This window comes from Vulpes lagopus, chromosome 13 (genome assembly GCF_018345385.1).
Source record: "Vulpes lagopus strain Blue_001 chromosome 13, ASM1834538v1, whole genome shotgun sequence".
Classification (NCBI taxonomy): Eukaryota; Metazoa; Chordata; class Mammalia; order Carnivora; family Canidae; genus Vulpes; species Vulpes lagopus.
Window position 1 is genome coordinate 55,202,942 of NC_054836.1, and position 15,782 is coordinate 55,218,723.

At 38.8% G+C, this 15,782-nt stretch overlaps 1 protein-coding gene across 3 annotated transcripts in view; it reads right to left on the bottom strand.

Annotated features, from left to right (window-relative positions):
• The window catches only part of LOC121474663 (homeobox protein aristaless-like 4), a 371,873-nt gene that overhangs the window by 118,359 nt on the left and 237,732 nt on the right, over positions 1-15,782 (bottom strand). For all 3 annotated transcript variants that reach the window (XM_041727708.1, XM_041727707.1, XM_041727709.1), the window contains exon 4: positions 10,516-10,565. In XM_041727708.1, coding sequence (XP_041583642.1) covers positions 10,516-10,565 — 50 coding nt within the window. The remainder of the gene's footprint in view (positions 1-10,515; positions 10,566-15,782) is intronic.

Sequence of the window (15,782 nt, forward strand, 5' to 3'; positions counted from 1 at the left end):
ACACTCTTTCTGAGACCATCGCCCTATGACATGAGTGGCACACATTGGCTTGAGGCATGACTAACACAGCTGCATACAAAATCAGAAGCAAGTTCTTGGCTTTAGCTCCAAATAAATTCTTGCAACTCATAGCAGGAGTCATTATGAAAGCCAGAGATTCGAATTCAGAAGATCTGGGTATTTTGAAACTCAAAAGACTAATCTCTAGAGAAGACCAAATCTAAGAAAAACTTTCTATCGTTTAACCAATAGACTGAAAAGGAAAAAAACATGAGGAGCTGTATAACCTTTACCCCTGCAAACAAGAGAAAGATAGTCTGGGATTGGGGGGAGCTCTGTGGAGGATGGAAGATAGCTCAGAAATCTCTGAAGTCCTAAAAAAAGAAGAAGAAAGAAAAGAAGAAAGAAAGGAAGAAAGGAAGGAAGGAAAGAAAGAAAGAAAGAAAGAAGAAAAGAAAGAAAGAAAGAAGAAAAGAAAGAAAGAAAGAAAGAAAGAAAGAAAGAAAGAAAGAAAGAGAAGGAAGGAAGGAAGGAAGGAAGGAAGGAAGGAAGGAAGGAAGGAAGGAAGGAAGAAAGAAAGAAAGAAAGAAAGAAAGAAAGAAAATGTAAAGAAAAGAAATCTCTGAAGTCCTGAGAAGGGGCCTGATACCCTGCACCCTTAGGCTGAGTAGGGCAGACTGGGGATGGAAGACAACTTTGGATAATCCAGCCAGACATGCTTGAGGCTATCTGAGGGGACACATAGGGTCCAACGAGATAATGAACACTTCCGAGATGCCATCTCCTCTAATGTGCTCATTAGCCATTGGGTAGAAACGACCAGTGAGCCTCTGACAGTTTTCTGAAATTCTTGGGGGAAGATAGAAGAGTCAAGAGAGTGAACTATTGATGCCAGATGGGTCTGGTACACAGGGGGGTAAAGGCAGCGGTAGGTAGAATAGAAACAGACCTACATAAATCTGATAGTAGGGTCCACAGGTTTGCAACATCTCACTGCATACAGGGGGATATACCCACAGACAAGAGGATTTCCGCCTCAGCGCGTGCCAGCACATGTCAAAGAACAGCTGAGGCCCAGATGCACCCTCCCGAGAGAAGCCTACATGTCACGTGTGCAGCTGAATCTCCAGAGTGGGACACTGAGCTCTTCTTTGACAAAGTTAAAGTCCTGAAATGAAAGGAGTCACTACATGGATCAGATTTACTGGAAGATAACTAAGGTTTTCTACCATCAGGTAGAAAGGAGACTTACACTAGAAATACATTCCATTTATAGAAAAGCTGATTTTTGTAAAAGTGAGCTGTGACCTATGAAAATACCATACACAATGCATGTCTAAAGGTGACCGAGGTCGCAAATGTATTCTTTGTGAAAAGGAGCTATAATTGATGAACATACTGGATGACATGGGGCAAGAATGTCTTCTGTCTTCTAACTTCATTCCCTAATACCATTAATTTATTAATTCTTAGGGACTGTAAACTGCTGCCTCCAGGATCATCAGGTAACTCCAAATTCTCACACCCACTGCCTATGGGCATCCGTTTCTGCTCTCTGTGGCCCTCGGCCCTTTGACCAGCTCCTCCTCTACTCTTCAGCTGTCTTCACATGTCCGGCTGAGCACTGCCTCGTTGACCACTCCCAGATGGCGTCTCATCCTGCTCTCACTGGCTTGGTTGTCCTCAAGGAACTGAATTTTGCCAACAATCAATGAGCTTAGAAGAGCACCCCAAACCCCAGGGGAAATTCCAGCTCCAGCCATTGCTTCCATTGCACCCTTGTGCACACTGAGAAAAGAACCCAGCCCAGCCATACCTGGGCGCCTGACCCACGGGAACTGAGAGGTAATAACCTTGTGTTGCTTTAAGGCACGAAGCGTGTAGTAACGTGTTGCATAGCATTAGGAAACTAATACAGGTCTTAATACACTATTCTTTGGTACAAATTATGCACTTTGGTTCAGTGTATATAAATGCTTTACTTTTTACTTGACCTTCAGTGGGTAGTCTAGGTCACAATAAATCACCTTTCCTAAATGAAAATTTCATATTTTACTGTGCCAGAAAGAACAAGTGAAATGGCTTCAGCTTCCTGGCAAATTGAACTATTTGTCTCTTGATGTCTGTAAAGTCACTTCCTAATTCCAAATATAAGCTGACTTAAATTAAATGATGCCAAAGTGTCTTCCCTTAAAAACTTAACTGTTAACTCTACTATTTTTACTAATGAGGAAAAAAGTGAGACATTCCAAAAGACTTCCTAGGAAAAAAAATTCTCTCCGACAGCCACAGTGACTTCAAATTAAATCTCTAAGGGGCGCCTGGGTGGCTTAGTTGGCTAAGCCACTGACTCAGGTTCTGCTCAGGTTGTGATCTCACGGTTGTGAGCTGAGCTCTATGCTCAGCGTGGAGTTCACTCAAGGTTCTCTCTGCCTCCCACTCTGCTCGCTTGCTCCGTCAAAGATAAATTTTGAAAATCTTTAAAAGAAATGTAAATCTCTGAGAATTAGCACCACCCATCTCATCAAGAAGAAAAGCCACCTATGGTTTAGGCCAGACTGTAGCATTCTTCTATAGCATTCTGATGTTGACAAGTTTTTTTTTTTAAATGTGAGTTCCAGTGTTCTAATCTCATGAGATTTTCCCACTACATAACATCCTAAATAAAGATTTTAGGTCAATTCTTTCATTGAAACAGAAAGTGAGAGACCATGCTTAGAATCACAGGGACAGAATCATAGACTTGACTCAAGAAATAACACTATCTTAAGGGTTCCATCTCTGGAGCATCTGCTTGAACATTTCTGTTGGCAGAGGATATTAACTGAAGTCCCATATGTAGTGAGTATGCATAACGATGGGGGAAAAAAAAACACCTCATTGTCTTATCTATTTCCACAGAAAAAGAGAGAAATGTTCAGACTTTCTGAGTGCTGCTCCTGTTTCCATTTTCCTACATGCCATGATTCTCAGACCTTACGGTGACCAGTCCTATGCCCACAACAGGGAAATTCTAGGAATACAGTGAACTAATAAGTAATCTAGTAATGAGCAGGCTACTAGTAGAATAGTGGGCTAATTATATATTTTCTCAAGAATCAGACCAATGGAAGATGCCTCTATCAGGCATTAACTAACATTTCTAAATTCTGTGATGAAAGCCCTACACAGAATGAAAACATGGGCCACTGAAGGCTACTTTCCACACACCAGGCAACCTAGCTTTTTAAAAGATGGTCCAAAACAAGAAGCAAGAGCATTTCTAGCCACATGCTCTTGACGATCACTCAAGCAAATAACACCTACCAAACATGCATTGTGCTCAAGGGAATAGAATTGGCATCTTACGGAAAGTAAGCACGTACGGGCTACATGGGGAGAGAGAGATTACAGAAAATGTTTTGTGAAGACAAACTTGATTTATCAACCCAACACAAGGCGACGTTATGGGAAGGATTACTGTGAGCATATGATTATTTCATTGATTCCACTAATGTTTATTAGCCGACTTTCCTCTGGAGGGGGTGGTGGTTTAAGGTGTCCAATGCAGTCCCAATCTTGTAGCTCTCCAGGTAATGGTGGCCCCAGTCATCAGCACTCACTGCTGCATGTTCCGTTCAGATAACTCCTTAGTAACGACTACCTGTTATTTTGCAAGGCATTCGAGTATTTATCACCACTTACCTCTCTATATAAGGGCTACCTCTATCTTTCTTTTTGGCAGTTTCATTTCTACTATTTGTGGGAACACAGGTAGTTCTGATTAGCCAGTTTATTATCATAAACTGAGCTACATATGCCCATTATGTTCGAAAGTAACAGCGTGGATGAACCTTGAAAACACTGCCCGATTAAATAAGCCAGATACAAAAAGACAAATATCATTTGATTCCACTTATACAAGAATAGGCAAATTCACATAGAGACAAAAAGTAGAATAGAGGTTACCAGGGGCTGGGGGCAGGGGAAGGAATGGAGAGCTATTGTTTAATGGGTACAAAGTTTTTGTTTAAAAAAATGAAAATAATTTGAAAATGAATAATGGTGGTGGTTGCACATTGTAAATGTACCTGATGCCTCTTAATTACACACTTAAAAATGGTCAAAATGATAAATTTTATGTTATATGTAATTTACTACAATAAAAAATTAAGAAAATCTCAATAGCAACACAACATTATTCTGTTGAAATTTTAGTATATATTTGAACTAATGCTTTACTTCAATTTATATCTATGCTGCAAAAAAATTAAAATAACGCTGCATTGTCAAAATATTCTATTAGCTGTAAAATAAAAGGAATTGACATGTCCCCAGAAACAAACAAAAACAACTGACATCTAAATTCAGAATATTTTTTGCACATAGCCTTGCTCTACCTTAACGACATAATGGAACTAAGATCCAAAAAAGAATATCAAACTCCCACAAACACACATTCAGTGCTTATGATACGCCAAATGCTGTGCTAGGCATTAAGGAAACTGAGTTAAGTAAAGCAAAGTCCCTGACCTCAAGCAGTTCCTAGCTAAAAAAAAATAGCTTACTTATCTGGAAGAATGAATATTTGACTGATAAGTCTCAATATATAGTAAAAATAAGAATATCAGAAAATTCCCCTTACAGCTTCTACCCTACAAGATGATTGTATTATGAATTTACTTTATGTAATGAATACAAATTTATAGAATCTATTTCTCTGGTTGGTTATACATTTTGAAAGATAAACATCAGAATAAAACAATTTTAGGCAATTAATAAATAATAAATGAGAATTGGACTATTAACACAAAGCAAAACATGGTAGCATACATCATTTAGCCTTTGAGATTGAGATCGTGGAATTTATTCCAGACTCTTCTACAAGCCCCAGTTCTATTGTCAGTGATAGAACAGTGTCCTGGCTGAACTAAAGGAAGAATAGTGATTCTTTTGGTTGCATATTATTTTTTTTAATTGCATGTTATCTTTGGTCATAAGAGATATTAAGAGCTTTAGATAGGATATTCCTCAATATCCATTCCAAAATCAAAGAGAAGTAGAAAAAAAAATCCAAAAGCCTTTCTATATTATCTAGGTATCCAAACATATGTTACAAAATAATAGGGCAATAAAGTGGTCAGGTGGTCAGTGGTGTAATTGCCTATACTCAACACCTGGAGGTATAAGTAGGGTTACACAAGCTGAGAGTAGAGGCTAAAGGTTAACAATGGTAAATCCTACAAAACAAAAATATAGATTTGGTAAGAAGAGAGTATTTGCACTTCTAAGCTGCTATTTCTTTGGATGCTATTTTGGCTAATTCTTGGATAGGGCTAGCTACTTCCTATGATCAACAGGCTAAACCACTGCACAACTCCAGGGGGCGCCATTTATATATGGAGACTCATGTAAATGTCACCCTCTGGAGTTGCATTACCTTGTAACCCTATTCTACATGTAAGGGCCTGGGGTGAGATGAGGAGGGATTATGAGGAAGGCTAGATGGTATATGACGGGAGGAAGGCACACACGATCCAGCACCTCTGACCTGAGCACCTAACCTGGAACTAAATCAGGTGTTTACATATACTCCCTACGAGGGATTTGGGGGTACATGTAAATGGACAGTACACTTTCCAAACATATCCTGTCAAATACCATACTACCCTTTTGTGTTACTTTCCATGGCATTGTGTTAGCATCATTATACAACCATTTAAAACTAAATGATTTTTTTTTTTAAGTTTTCATCTATGTATTCAGGAGAGACAGAGGAGAGAGAGAGGCAGAGACACAGGCAGAGGGAGAAGCAGGCTCCATGCGGCGAGCCCGACGTGGGACTTGATCCCAGAACCCCAGGATCATGCCCTGAGCAGAAGGCAGATGCTCAACCACTGAGCCACCCAGACGTCCTAAAACTAAAGGATTTGATCTTAGCATTTCAATTTCTTAGATTCAAATGAATTTGAGAATACATGTCCCTAAAGTTAAGAACACATTCAGGATGTTCTCCAGATGCATACTGAAAATTCGATCTTACATGTTGTTCTATATATTTTTTATAACAAATTTTAGGAAGGATTTGGCTTTAAAAAAATCTGTCATGCTGGCATTCACATGACATTCTTATAGTCTGTATTTTATAGTTTCTATTTTATTTGTATTCTCTATACATTTGTTATTTTAGATCATATATGTGTGTTTCTGGAAATCCCAAGAATTAAATCAAACACACCTTACTTAAACAAGTCAAGCACTACCATTTCCATTTTGACAAGGACGTATATTTGTTTGTTTACTTGCAACACACACACACACACACACACACACACACACACACACACATACACACAATGTGAGTCTTAAATCCTATAAAGTAATATGCTAGAATGGGCTCCTGAATCCAGATACAATATCTTGAAATTTTGTTTAATCACTCTGAGCTAACTGACGTCATTTTTACAATGTCAAAATACAAATGAGCAATAATGCATAATAAAGTGTCAAGCACAGCTATTCAAGATATGATATCTGGGACTCAAACCCAGATTATCTAAATCCAAAACTCTCAAACTTGTACTGCACTGTCTATGGAAAGAACGAAAAATATTTTATTTTAAAATAAAGTGATTAGGGCCGCCTGGGTGGCTCAGCGGTTTAGCGTCTGCCTTCAGCTCAGGGTGTGATCCTGGAGTCCCACGTCAGGCTCCCTGCATGGAGCCTGCTTCTCCCTCCGTTTATGTCTCTGCCTCTCTCTCTCTCTCTCTGTGTCTTTCATGAATAAAAATAAAATCTTAAAATAAAATAAAGTGATTGTAATAAATAAGAGCATTTTTGTTTGCTTTCCTACACTTGCCTGGAAAATACATTTCAGCCCCAGTTCACCTGGATTTAGGAGCCCATTCTAGTCCTTATTTAATTTTAAATAGAATTTTATGATAGGAAGACTTTTAGATGGAACTTCACAAGACACCAGGTTCAATGTAAATGCTTTTATACTCTAGAGCCATGCTGCTATCAACCTCTGAGTAAGGAAGACCCCCAAAAACCTTTTAGTTGCTTCAATCTTCCTCTTAGCTTTATCATTAAATTAATATTTCTTACAAAGAAAGTTATTTAAATTACAGGAGTCTTTTCCTACTTTAGGATCATAGGCCACTGGGAACAATAGCCAAAGTCAGACACTATTGTTAATGTACTTGTTATCGACAAGCTAATTCCCCAGATCCCCGACTCACCATCACACATACATACACACACACACACAATCATTTAACCTCTGCGGGGTTCAGTTTTGTCATCTGGAAAATGGGAATAATTATTTTGGTTTAACATATCAAAAGTAACTTCTACAATAACAGAGAAAATATACTTATGTCAAGTTTGGGGAGAAGGAAAGAAAGCTGATATGTCTCTATTGTATCTAGCATTTATTCAACAAACATTTAAGAAGCATCTTTTAGGGGGGCACATGGGTGGCACAGTTGGTTAAGCATCCGACTCTTGAGATTGTCTCAGGTCATGATCTCAGGGTCATGAGATCGAGCCCCACATCAGGCTCTATACTTAACAATATGGAATCTGCTTAAGATTCTCTCTCCCTCTCCCTCTGCCCCTCCCACTCACTCGGTACTCTCTCTCTCTCTCTCTCTCTCTAGCTCTCTCTCTCTCCCCCCCTAAAATAAGTAAACAAATCTTAAAAAACAAAAAGAAGCATCTTTTAGATGTAAGCCTCCTTAAAGAGAATGAGATGGAGAGTGAGAATATATAAAAGTGAAACAAAAAGACACCCTGTAGTATAGACTCCTCAAGTGGAGGATGCTAAGCTCATGAATTGCTCCAAATAAAAGAAGAAAAATATATAAAACATAATCCAGAACACACTACAAAGTCCAATTTTTAGTTACAAATTGAGGGAGTCTATTAATTTTTTTTTTGTAATTGATGCCATAATGTAATTTTATATTCACTTTGCAAAGCTACAAGATCCAAAAAAAGCCTTGGCAAGATAAACATTCTGACTACTTAAAAGATTCATCTTTAGATTCTTTCAGTTGTTGGGATATGAGAAGCCAAGGAAAGAGTGTTTCCAACAGTGTTTGTAACCGCCCCTTCTTTCCTCTTCTCCCTAACAAGGTTAGTCAGATTCGTGCAGATTGTGTAGGATGAAAAAGGTCCTTATCACTGCCTGGTGATCACTGTTCCAGCTGGGACAATGAGGGTTCATCCAAAAGCACTGCTTCCTCTCTCTTATTGACAGGAAACCCTGCCTGTGACGAGCTGCACAAACCTTGCTCTGTGCCTGGCAGGGCAGCAGCTGGGCTTGGGAAGAAAAACAATTTCTAAACCTAGTGTTTGTGTAATAAAGTGTCAGGTGGTGGTGAGGCGGGAAGGCTAATTGAAGATGTCAAATACTCGCATCACTATTGTCTTCTCCGGGTGGTACAGAGAATTGTGATAGTCACAAAAAAATTTTAAGTACAAAATAAAGTAACTTTTGGTGTAAGACAACTTGTAAAGAGATATGGTATAATGGTTCTACATGATAATGATAAAAAAATTAAGTGAAGTAGCTCTTCTAAAGGACTTTCTAGACATGGGTTTTATACATGAATTCCTGGGGGGGGTTGTTGTTTTGTTTTGTTTTGTTTTGTTTTGTTTTGTTTTGTTTTGTTTAGAGAGCATGTAGGTACTAATGGGCGGGGAGGGGCAGGGGCAGAGGGAGAGGTAGAGAGAATTTTAAGCAGGCTCCACACCCAGCACAGAGTCCGGTGTAGAGCTTGATCTCATGACCCTGATATCCTGACCTAAGCTGAAGTCAAGTCTGACACGTAACAAGCTGAGCCTCGCTAGCAGCCCTAAACATTGAATTCCTGTGTTCAATTTTAGAAAAGTATGTTGGATCTCATTCTGAAAATTTGTTCTTAAAAATGTGTACTGGGGGTGACTGGGTGGCTCAGTAGGTTAAGCGTCTGCCTTCAACTCAGATCCTGATCTCAGGGTCCTGAGGTCCCCCTTGGGCCTCCTGCTCAGTGGGGAGTCTTCCTCCCCCTCCGCCCCTCCCCCTGCTCATGTGCACACTCTCCCTGTCTCTCAAGTAAATAAATAAAAATCTTTTTTAAAAATGTGTACTGAATATCCTGTTTTTGTGTGTCATTTTACATCTATATTGCTTCAAAGAAATGCACTCATTATAAGAATTTGTTTAGACACCTAATTAGAGGCATCAGAGGAAGAAAATGAACCATATTTTTGATGTGCTAAAATTGAGAAGCTGATGGGAGAACCTGGGTGGAAGTGTGTATTGAGTATTTGGGGATTTGAACCTAGAGCTCAAGGGAAGGGTCGGAGCTACTGAAACAGGAAAATGCCAAAGGAGAGAAAAGAAAATTGAAAATGAAGCCAGAAAGAAAGAAAGAAAGAAAGAAAGAAAGAAAGAAAGAAAGAAAGAAAGAAAGAGAAAAGAAGAAAAGAAAAGAAAAGAAAAGAAAAGAAAAGAAAAGAAAAGAAAAGAAAAGAAAAGAAAAGAAAAGAAAAAAGAAACCTAACCCATATTTGGAGGATGAAGAGAGAAGAAAACAAATAATTTTACTGAACATAGATCTAGGTAAAAAGGAAAACCAAAAGAATAAAATAAACCTACACGTTGAGAGGTCCACAGGACTCAGATGATACAGAGAGATCAGGGGGACAAGGAGGGGGAGATGAAGAAGAAGGAGAGGAGAGGGAGGAGGAGGGAAAAGAGGAGTATGAGGAGGACAAGGAAGGTGAAGAGAAGAAGAAGTCAGAGCAGTCATCCAAGTTGTCAAATTGGCCAAGTTTTGACCATTGTGAAAACAGTTTCAGTGGATGATGAGAGCAGATTGCCAGAGGAACCAGGTTTCAGGTGAGTCAAGTAGTAAGGCAATGTAGGAAACATGAAGAGATTATTTTTAAAAAATAATAAAATTAAATAATATATATATTATTAATATATAAAATTAAATATAAAATTAAATTAAATAATATATATATATATATATTTAAAGTGGTCGGGAAAGGAAGACACAGAACCTTTGAGAGAGGAGAAAGCTGGAGGACGCCTCTTGCTTTTGAAAAAAGAGAGCCCAAGTGGTGGGAACAGGAACAGAGACGAGGAAAGACGGGGAGCTTTGATCCTCAAGAAAACAAAAATCTGTTTTTTAAAAAAATTAAAATTCCAGAGAACTGAAAATTAAGGGTTCGGCTGTTACTTAGCACAGTCCTGTCGGCCGCGCCAGTCAGCATTTAGGAATTCCCTGTCCTGAAACAGCCATGAGCTTAGGCCCATGATTCAGACAGTTTGCTGTTTGTTTGCTTTTCCTTTGGTGACAGAATCTGAACATCCTGTGGTAAACCAAAGGCATTCCCTGCCCTCTCCTGCCCTCTCCTCCAACCAGCATCCCACACCCTCACCCCACCTCCCCCCCACCCCACCTTTTCCTCTCAAGCTGAGTTTGTCTTGGAAACTCAAACCTTGAAAATTAAGATTATTAAAACAAGGTAGGCAAATACCTCTGGCAATCAAGGAGGGATTCATTCCACTGGAAACAGCAGCCAAATTTCTAAAAAGAGAGAGAGAGTGAGAAAGAAAAGTTACAGAGGGAAGGAGATAAAACTTGATTACTGACGGCTTGCCCGGTGGTCTGGTTCCCTGGGTCAGCAAGTCGGCCCGAACTTGCAGAGCTGTCTGAAGGACAGAGCGCTGTAGAAGCAATCAGATAAATCACTGGGGGAGGGAATGCTTCCCAGCTTTAGGCCAAAGCCCTGAGTGATGTTGATGGTTGATGGTTGATGCCCCTTATTCAAACATGGAACCCAAATGTGGTGTAAAATAGGATCTGATGAGTGTGGGAAATAATGTACTTTCTCAGAAGCAACACGCACCTTGGGATCTCTGTGCCAATGTGTGTTCTTTTCTCAGCTTCCCTACTTTTCCCTGCCATCCCTCCATGCCGAAATCTTCCCCAACCTTAAAATCCAAACACTCCCTCCACCCTCAAATTCTGCAAAATTCACAACTAGAAACCCCTTCTCAAGTAACAGGAACTTAGACCTATTTGGTCGGCACAGGATGTCGGAAACTGTGGGACGATGCTGGGGGTACGCTTCCTCAGCACTTCCCCTCCCTGCCCCAGGCATTCTCTGACTACACCTTGCTTTTGAGGTCTTAATTAGATAGCACTTTTTATTTACAGATACTACATTTATCCATTTACTTATTACATGTCTCTTCCTACCACAGCGTAAGATCTGTGAACACCATGACTTCATTTCATTCACAAATATATTTCTAGAACTTTGAATAGTGCCCAACACATAGTAATCATTAGGCATATATATTTGTTGAATTAACTGGTAAACCAACCAATCCATACTTTCATTTAATCCTCCCCGCAGTTTGTAAAGTAGAAATTAATATGCACATCTTTTTAGATAAGAATTAAGATGAGGAAATCAAGGATAACAGAAAACTAATCAATGATACAAATCATTGAAGCCCTACTTATGGCAAAGCCCTATTCTCTCCATATAACATCACACATATCCCGTATTGCGCACATCCCTGTATACTTACTTAGTCCTTACCCAGGGACCGGCTTCATTCTGCATATTTCCTCTAGAACAATTATTATGACTTGAGGATAGTGACGGTTCACTAACAATTTGAGTTGAAATTGAACTTTCTCATCTCAACCCTAAGCAGTCACTCTATTTGGATTAATTTATACTTTATAACCTTTGCTCACAGGTATGTAGTTTTCCACAGCTAAACCGAGAGAGGTGATTTTTCTCTCAGCTAAATGACTGCAATGCAGGACAAAGAAACAATGGTGTATTTATAAAACAAGTGAACCTGCTGGCTGGAAAAAAATCTAAACAGAATATCAAGAGGACGTTCTAGGAAGTGGGGACAGTAAGAGGATCAGCATACAGGCAGGAAGGCAGTGCAAATGCCCTGGGATATCAAAGAATAAGCACATTTGGCCAGGAACAATTGACAGCCACTAGAATGGCAAGAGATGCCAGTTGCCTCTATATTCACAGGGCAAATGAGCTCTAAACTCTGGGTTCTTAATAGTGCAGTTTGTGAACTAGTTCCTATGGGCATTCAGTCCCTATTGCTGCAAAGTAGTCCCAAGTTAGTGGCTTAAAAACAATACAAATTTATTATCTTACATTTATGGGGACCAGAAGTCCAAAATAGATGTTTATGAGGGTTAAAATTGAGGTGTCAACAGGGCTATGTTCCTTTTGTTGGATCCAGGAGAAAAACCTATTGTTATCCTTGACAGTCTCTAGAGGCTCCTGCATTCCATGGCTAGTGGCTCCCCTCCACTATCAAGTTCCCATCTACCTACAAGCAAGCAATCACGTCCCTCCAACCTCTGCTTCTGTCCTCACATCTCTTTCAGACTCTGAGTCTCCTACTTCCCTGTTTCATGTATAAGGACTCTTGTGATCCCATTGGGCTTACCCAAGTACTCCAGGTTAATCACCCCATCTTCAGACCTTTAACACCCATTTGCACTGATTTAAATCATCTCTGCAGTCAAATGTTCTACCCTTGAGTTGAATCTTCACACCTGTTAAGATGTCTATTATCAAAAAGACAAAAGATAAAAAATGCTGGAGGAGCTGTGGAGAAAAGGTGACGCTAACAGGCAGTCCGTAGAAATGTAAACTGGTACACTCACTACGGAGGGCAGCACTGGAGGTTCCTTGAGAAGCCATATGATGCAGCAATCCCACTTTTGGCTACATATCCTAAGGAAACAAAATCACTATCTAGAAGAGATATGTGCACTCCCATGTTCTTTGCAGCATTGTTGACAATGGACAAGGTATGGATATAACCTAACTGTCCATCCGTGGATGAATGGGCAAAGGAAATGTGCCGTGCATGTATGTGCGTCTGTGTACACATTTATGTATATCTATTTATTTTTATCTCTATTTGTATTCAGCCTTAAATGGGACATTATTTAGCATTAAAAAAGAAGGAAATCCTGCCATTTGCAACGACATGGATGAATCTGAAAGGCCATATGCTAAGTGAAATATCAGACAGAGAAAGACAAATAGTTCATGGTATCACTTATATGTGGAATCTAAAAATATTCTGAAAGTCAAACTAATAAAACAGAGAAAACAAAGACTAGAATGGTGGTTGCCAGGAGGTGAGGTGGGGATGGGGAACAAGGAGAAGCTGCTAAAAGGGTACATACAAACTTTCACTTATAAGATGAATAAGGTCTAAGGATCTAATCTCCTGGTAACTATAGTTGATAATATTGTATTGTAAAATCGAAGTTTTCTAAGAGAGTAGAGCTTAAGTGTTCTCACCAAAACAAACAAACGAAAAACTAAATATGTGAAGTGATAGATGTTTTAACTAACTTGAAGGGGAATCCTTTCACAATTTATACATATATGGAATCATCACAGTGTACACTTTAAATATATTACAATTTTGTCAGTTGTACCTCAATAATGCTAAAAAATAAATCACTTCTGCAAAGTCTCTTCTGCTGTGTAAGGTAACATATTTACAGATTCTGGGGATTAAGATGTGGACATCTTAGAGGGGGGCATCGTTCTACCTACCTCACTCTATCCGTTCCCACTGACCAATTATTCATCTTAAACAATACTGCATCTAGCTCTGTGCACTAGCCTCCTGTTTATATACCCTCTTACAAAAAAAAAGGGGGGGGGAGGGCTTGAAAGACACTATCTTGAAAAATAAAGATTCTGCATTTCTAACAAGTAAACCTTAAATAATAAATAAATAAATAAATAAATAAACCTTAAATAAGTAAGTATGATGCTATATTTTCTTTTTGCCCTAAATGTTTTTCTATGACACAGAATGACAAAGTCCCTGAAAATTCTAGTTTGATAAAAACTGAATGGGGGCATCATGTCTTCATGTCAATAGTGCTGTTTCGAGAGTTATGCAAATATAATTAAATATACTACATGTCAAAGAACAAAGCTGGATTTCAAACTACATTACAAAGATATCGTAATTGAAACAGTATGATACTGGCACAAAAACAGACATGGCATAAAAACATAAATCAATAAAATTAAAAGTCCAGAAATAAACCCATACATATATGATCAATTGATTTATGACAAAAGAGCCAAGAACATACAATGGGTAAAGGACACTTTAGTAAGTAGAGTTGGAAAAACTGGGCAGCCACATGCAAAAAAAGGAAACTGGACCACTGTCTTATACCATACACAAAAATTAACTCAAAATGGGTTAAAAACTTGAACATAAAACCATAAAACTCCTAGAAAAAAAAAAAAACATAGGCTATATGCTCCTTGACTTTGGTCTTGGTAATGATTTTTTTAGCTTTGACTCCCAAAGCAAAGGCAACAAACATAAAAATGACTGAGACTACATCAAACTAAAATTACCTTCTTACCAGCAAAGACAACCATTAACAAAATAAAAGGTAACCTACTGAATGGAAGAAAACATTTGCAAATCTTATGTCTCATATTTACGGGGCCAGTATCAAAAATACATAAAGAATTCACGCATTTCAATAGCAGAGAAAGAAATCAAATTTAAAAATGGGCGGAGGATCTGAATAGACAATTTTCCAAAGAAGATATATAGATAGCAGACAGGTACATGAAAATACGCTCAATATCACTAATCATCAGGGAAATACAAATCAAAACCCACAATGAGATGGCACCTCATAGCTGGTAGAAGGGCTATGGTAAAAAAGACAAGAAATAACAGGTGCAAAAACAGGTGGAGAAGATATAGAGAAAAGGGAACCCTGGTACAGTGTTTGTGGAAATGTAAATTGGTGTAGCCACTATGGAAAACAGTGCGAAGTTTCTCAAAAGATTAAACATAGAACTAACATATAGTATCTATCTGGAGAAAATGAAAACACTTATTCAAAAAGGTATATGCGCCCCATGCTTATTGCAGCATTACTTGCAATTGCCAAGACATGGAAACAACCTAAATGTCCATGGATAGATGAGTAAAGAAAATGTGGTAGATATACATGTATAAATATATATATATATATATATATATATATTGAAATAGTCAGCCATTAAAAGAAGATAATCTTGCCATTTGTGACAACACAAATAAATCTTGAGGGCATTCTGCTAAGGGAAATAAGTCAGAGAAAGACAAATATGGGATGATCTCACTTCTATGTGAAATCTAGAAACAAAATAAAATGAGCTCACAGATAAAGAGAGAACAGATCAGTAGATTGGCAGTTGCCAGAGGTGGGTAGTGGGGGTTGGGCAAAATTGGCAAAGCGGATCACAGAGTACAAATTTCCAAATTAGTCATGGGAATGTAATGTACAGCTTGGTGACTACAGTTGATAATACTGCATTGTATACCTGAAAGTTGCTAAGAGAATAAATCTTAAAAGCTCTCATCACAAGAAAAAACATTTTTGTAACTATGTATGATGATAGATTTTATATAGACTGAGACACCCGGGTGGCTCAGCAGTTGGGCATCTGCCTTTGGCCCAGGGTGTGACCCTGGAGTCCCAGGATCGAGTCCCACATTGGGGGGGTCCCCACAGGGAGCCTGCTTCTCCCTCTGCCTGTGGCTCTGCCTCTCTCTGTGTGTCTCTCATGAATAAATAAATAAAATCTTTTAAAAAATTTTTACATAGACTTATTGTGGGATCATTTCAGAACACATACAAATATCAAATCAGCTCAGCAGTTGGGCATCTGCCTTTGGCCCAGGGTGTGACCCTGGAGTCCCA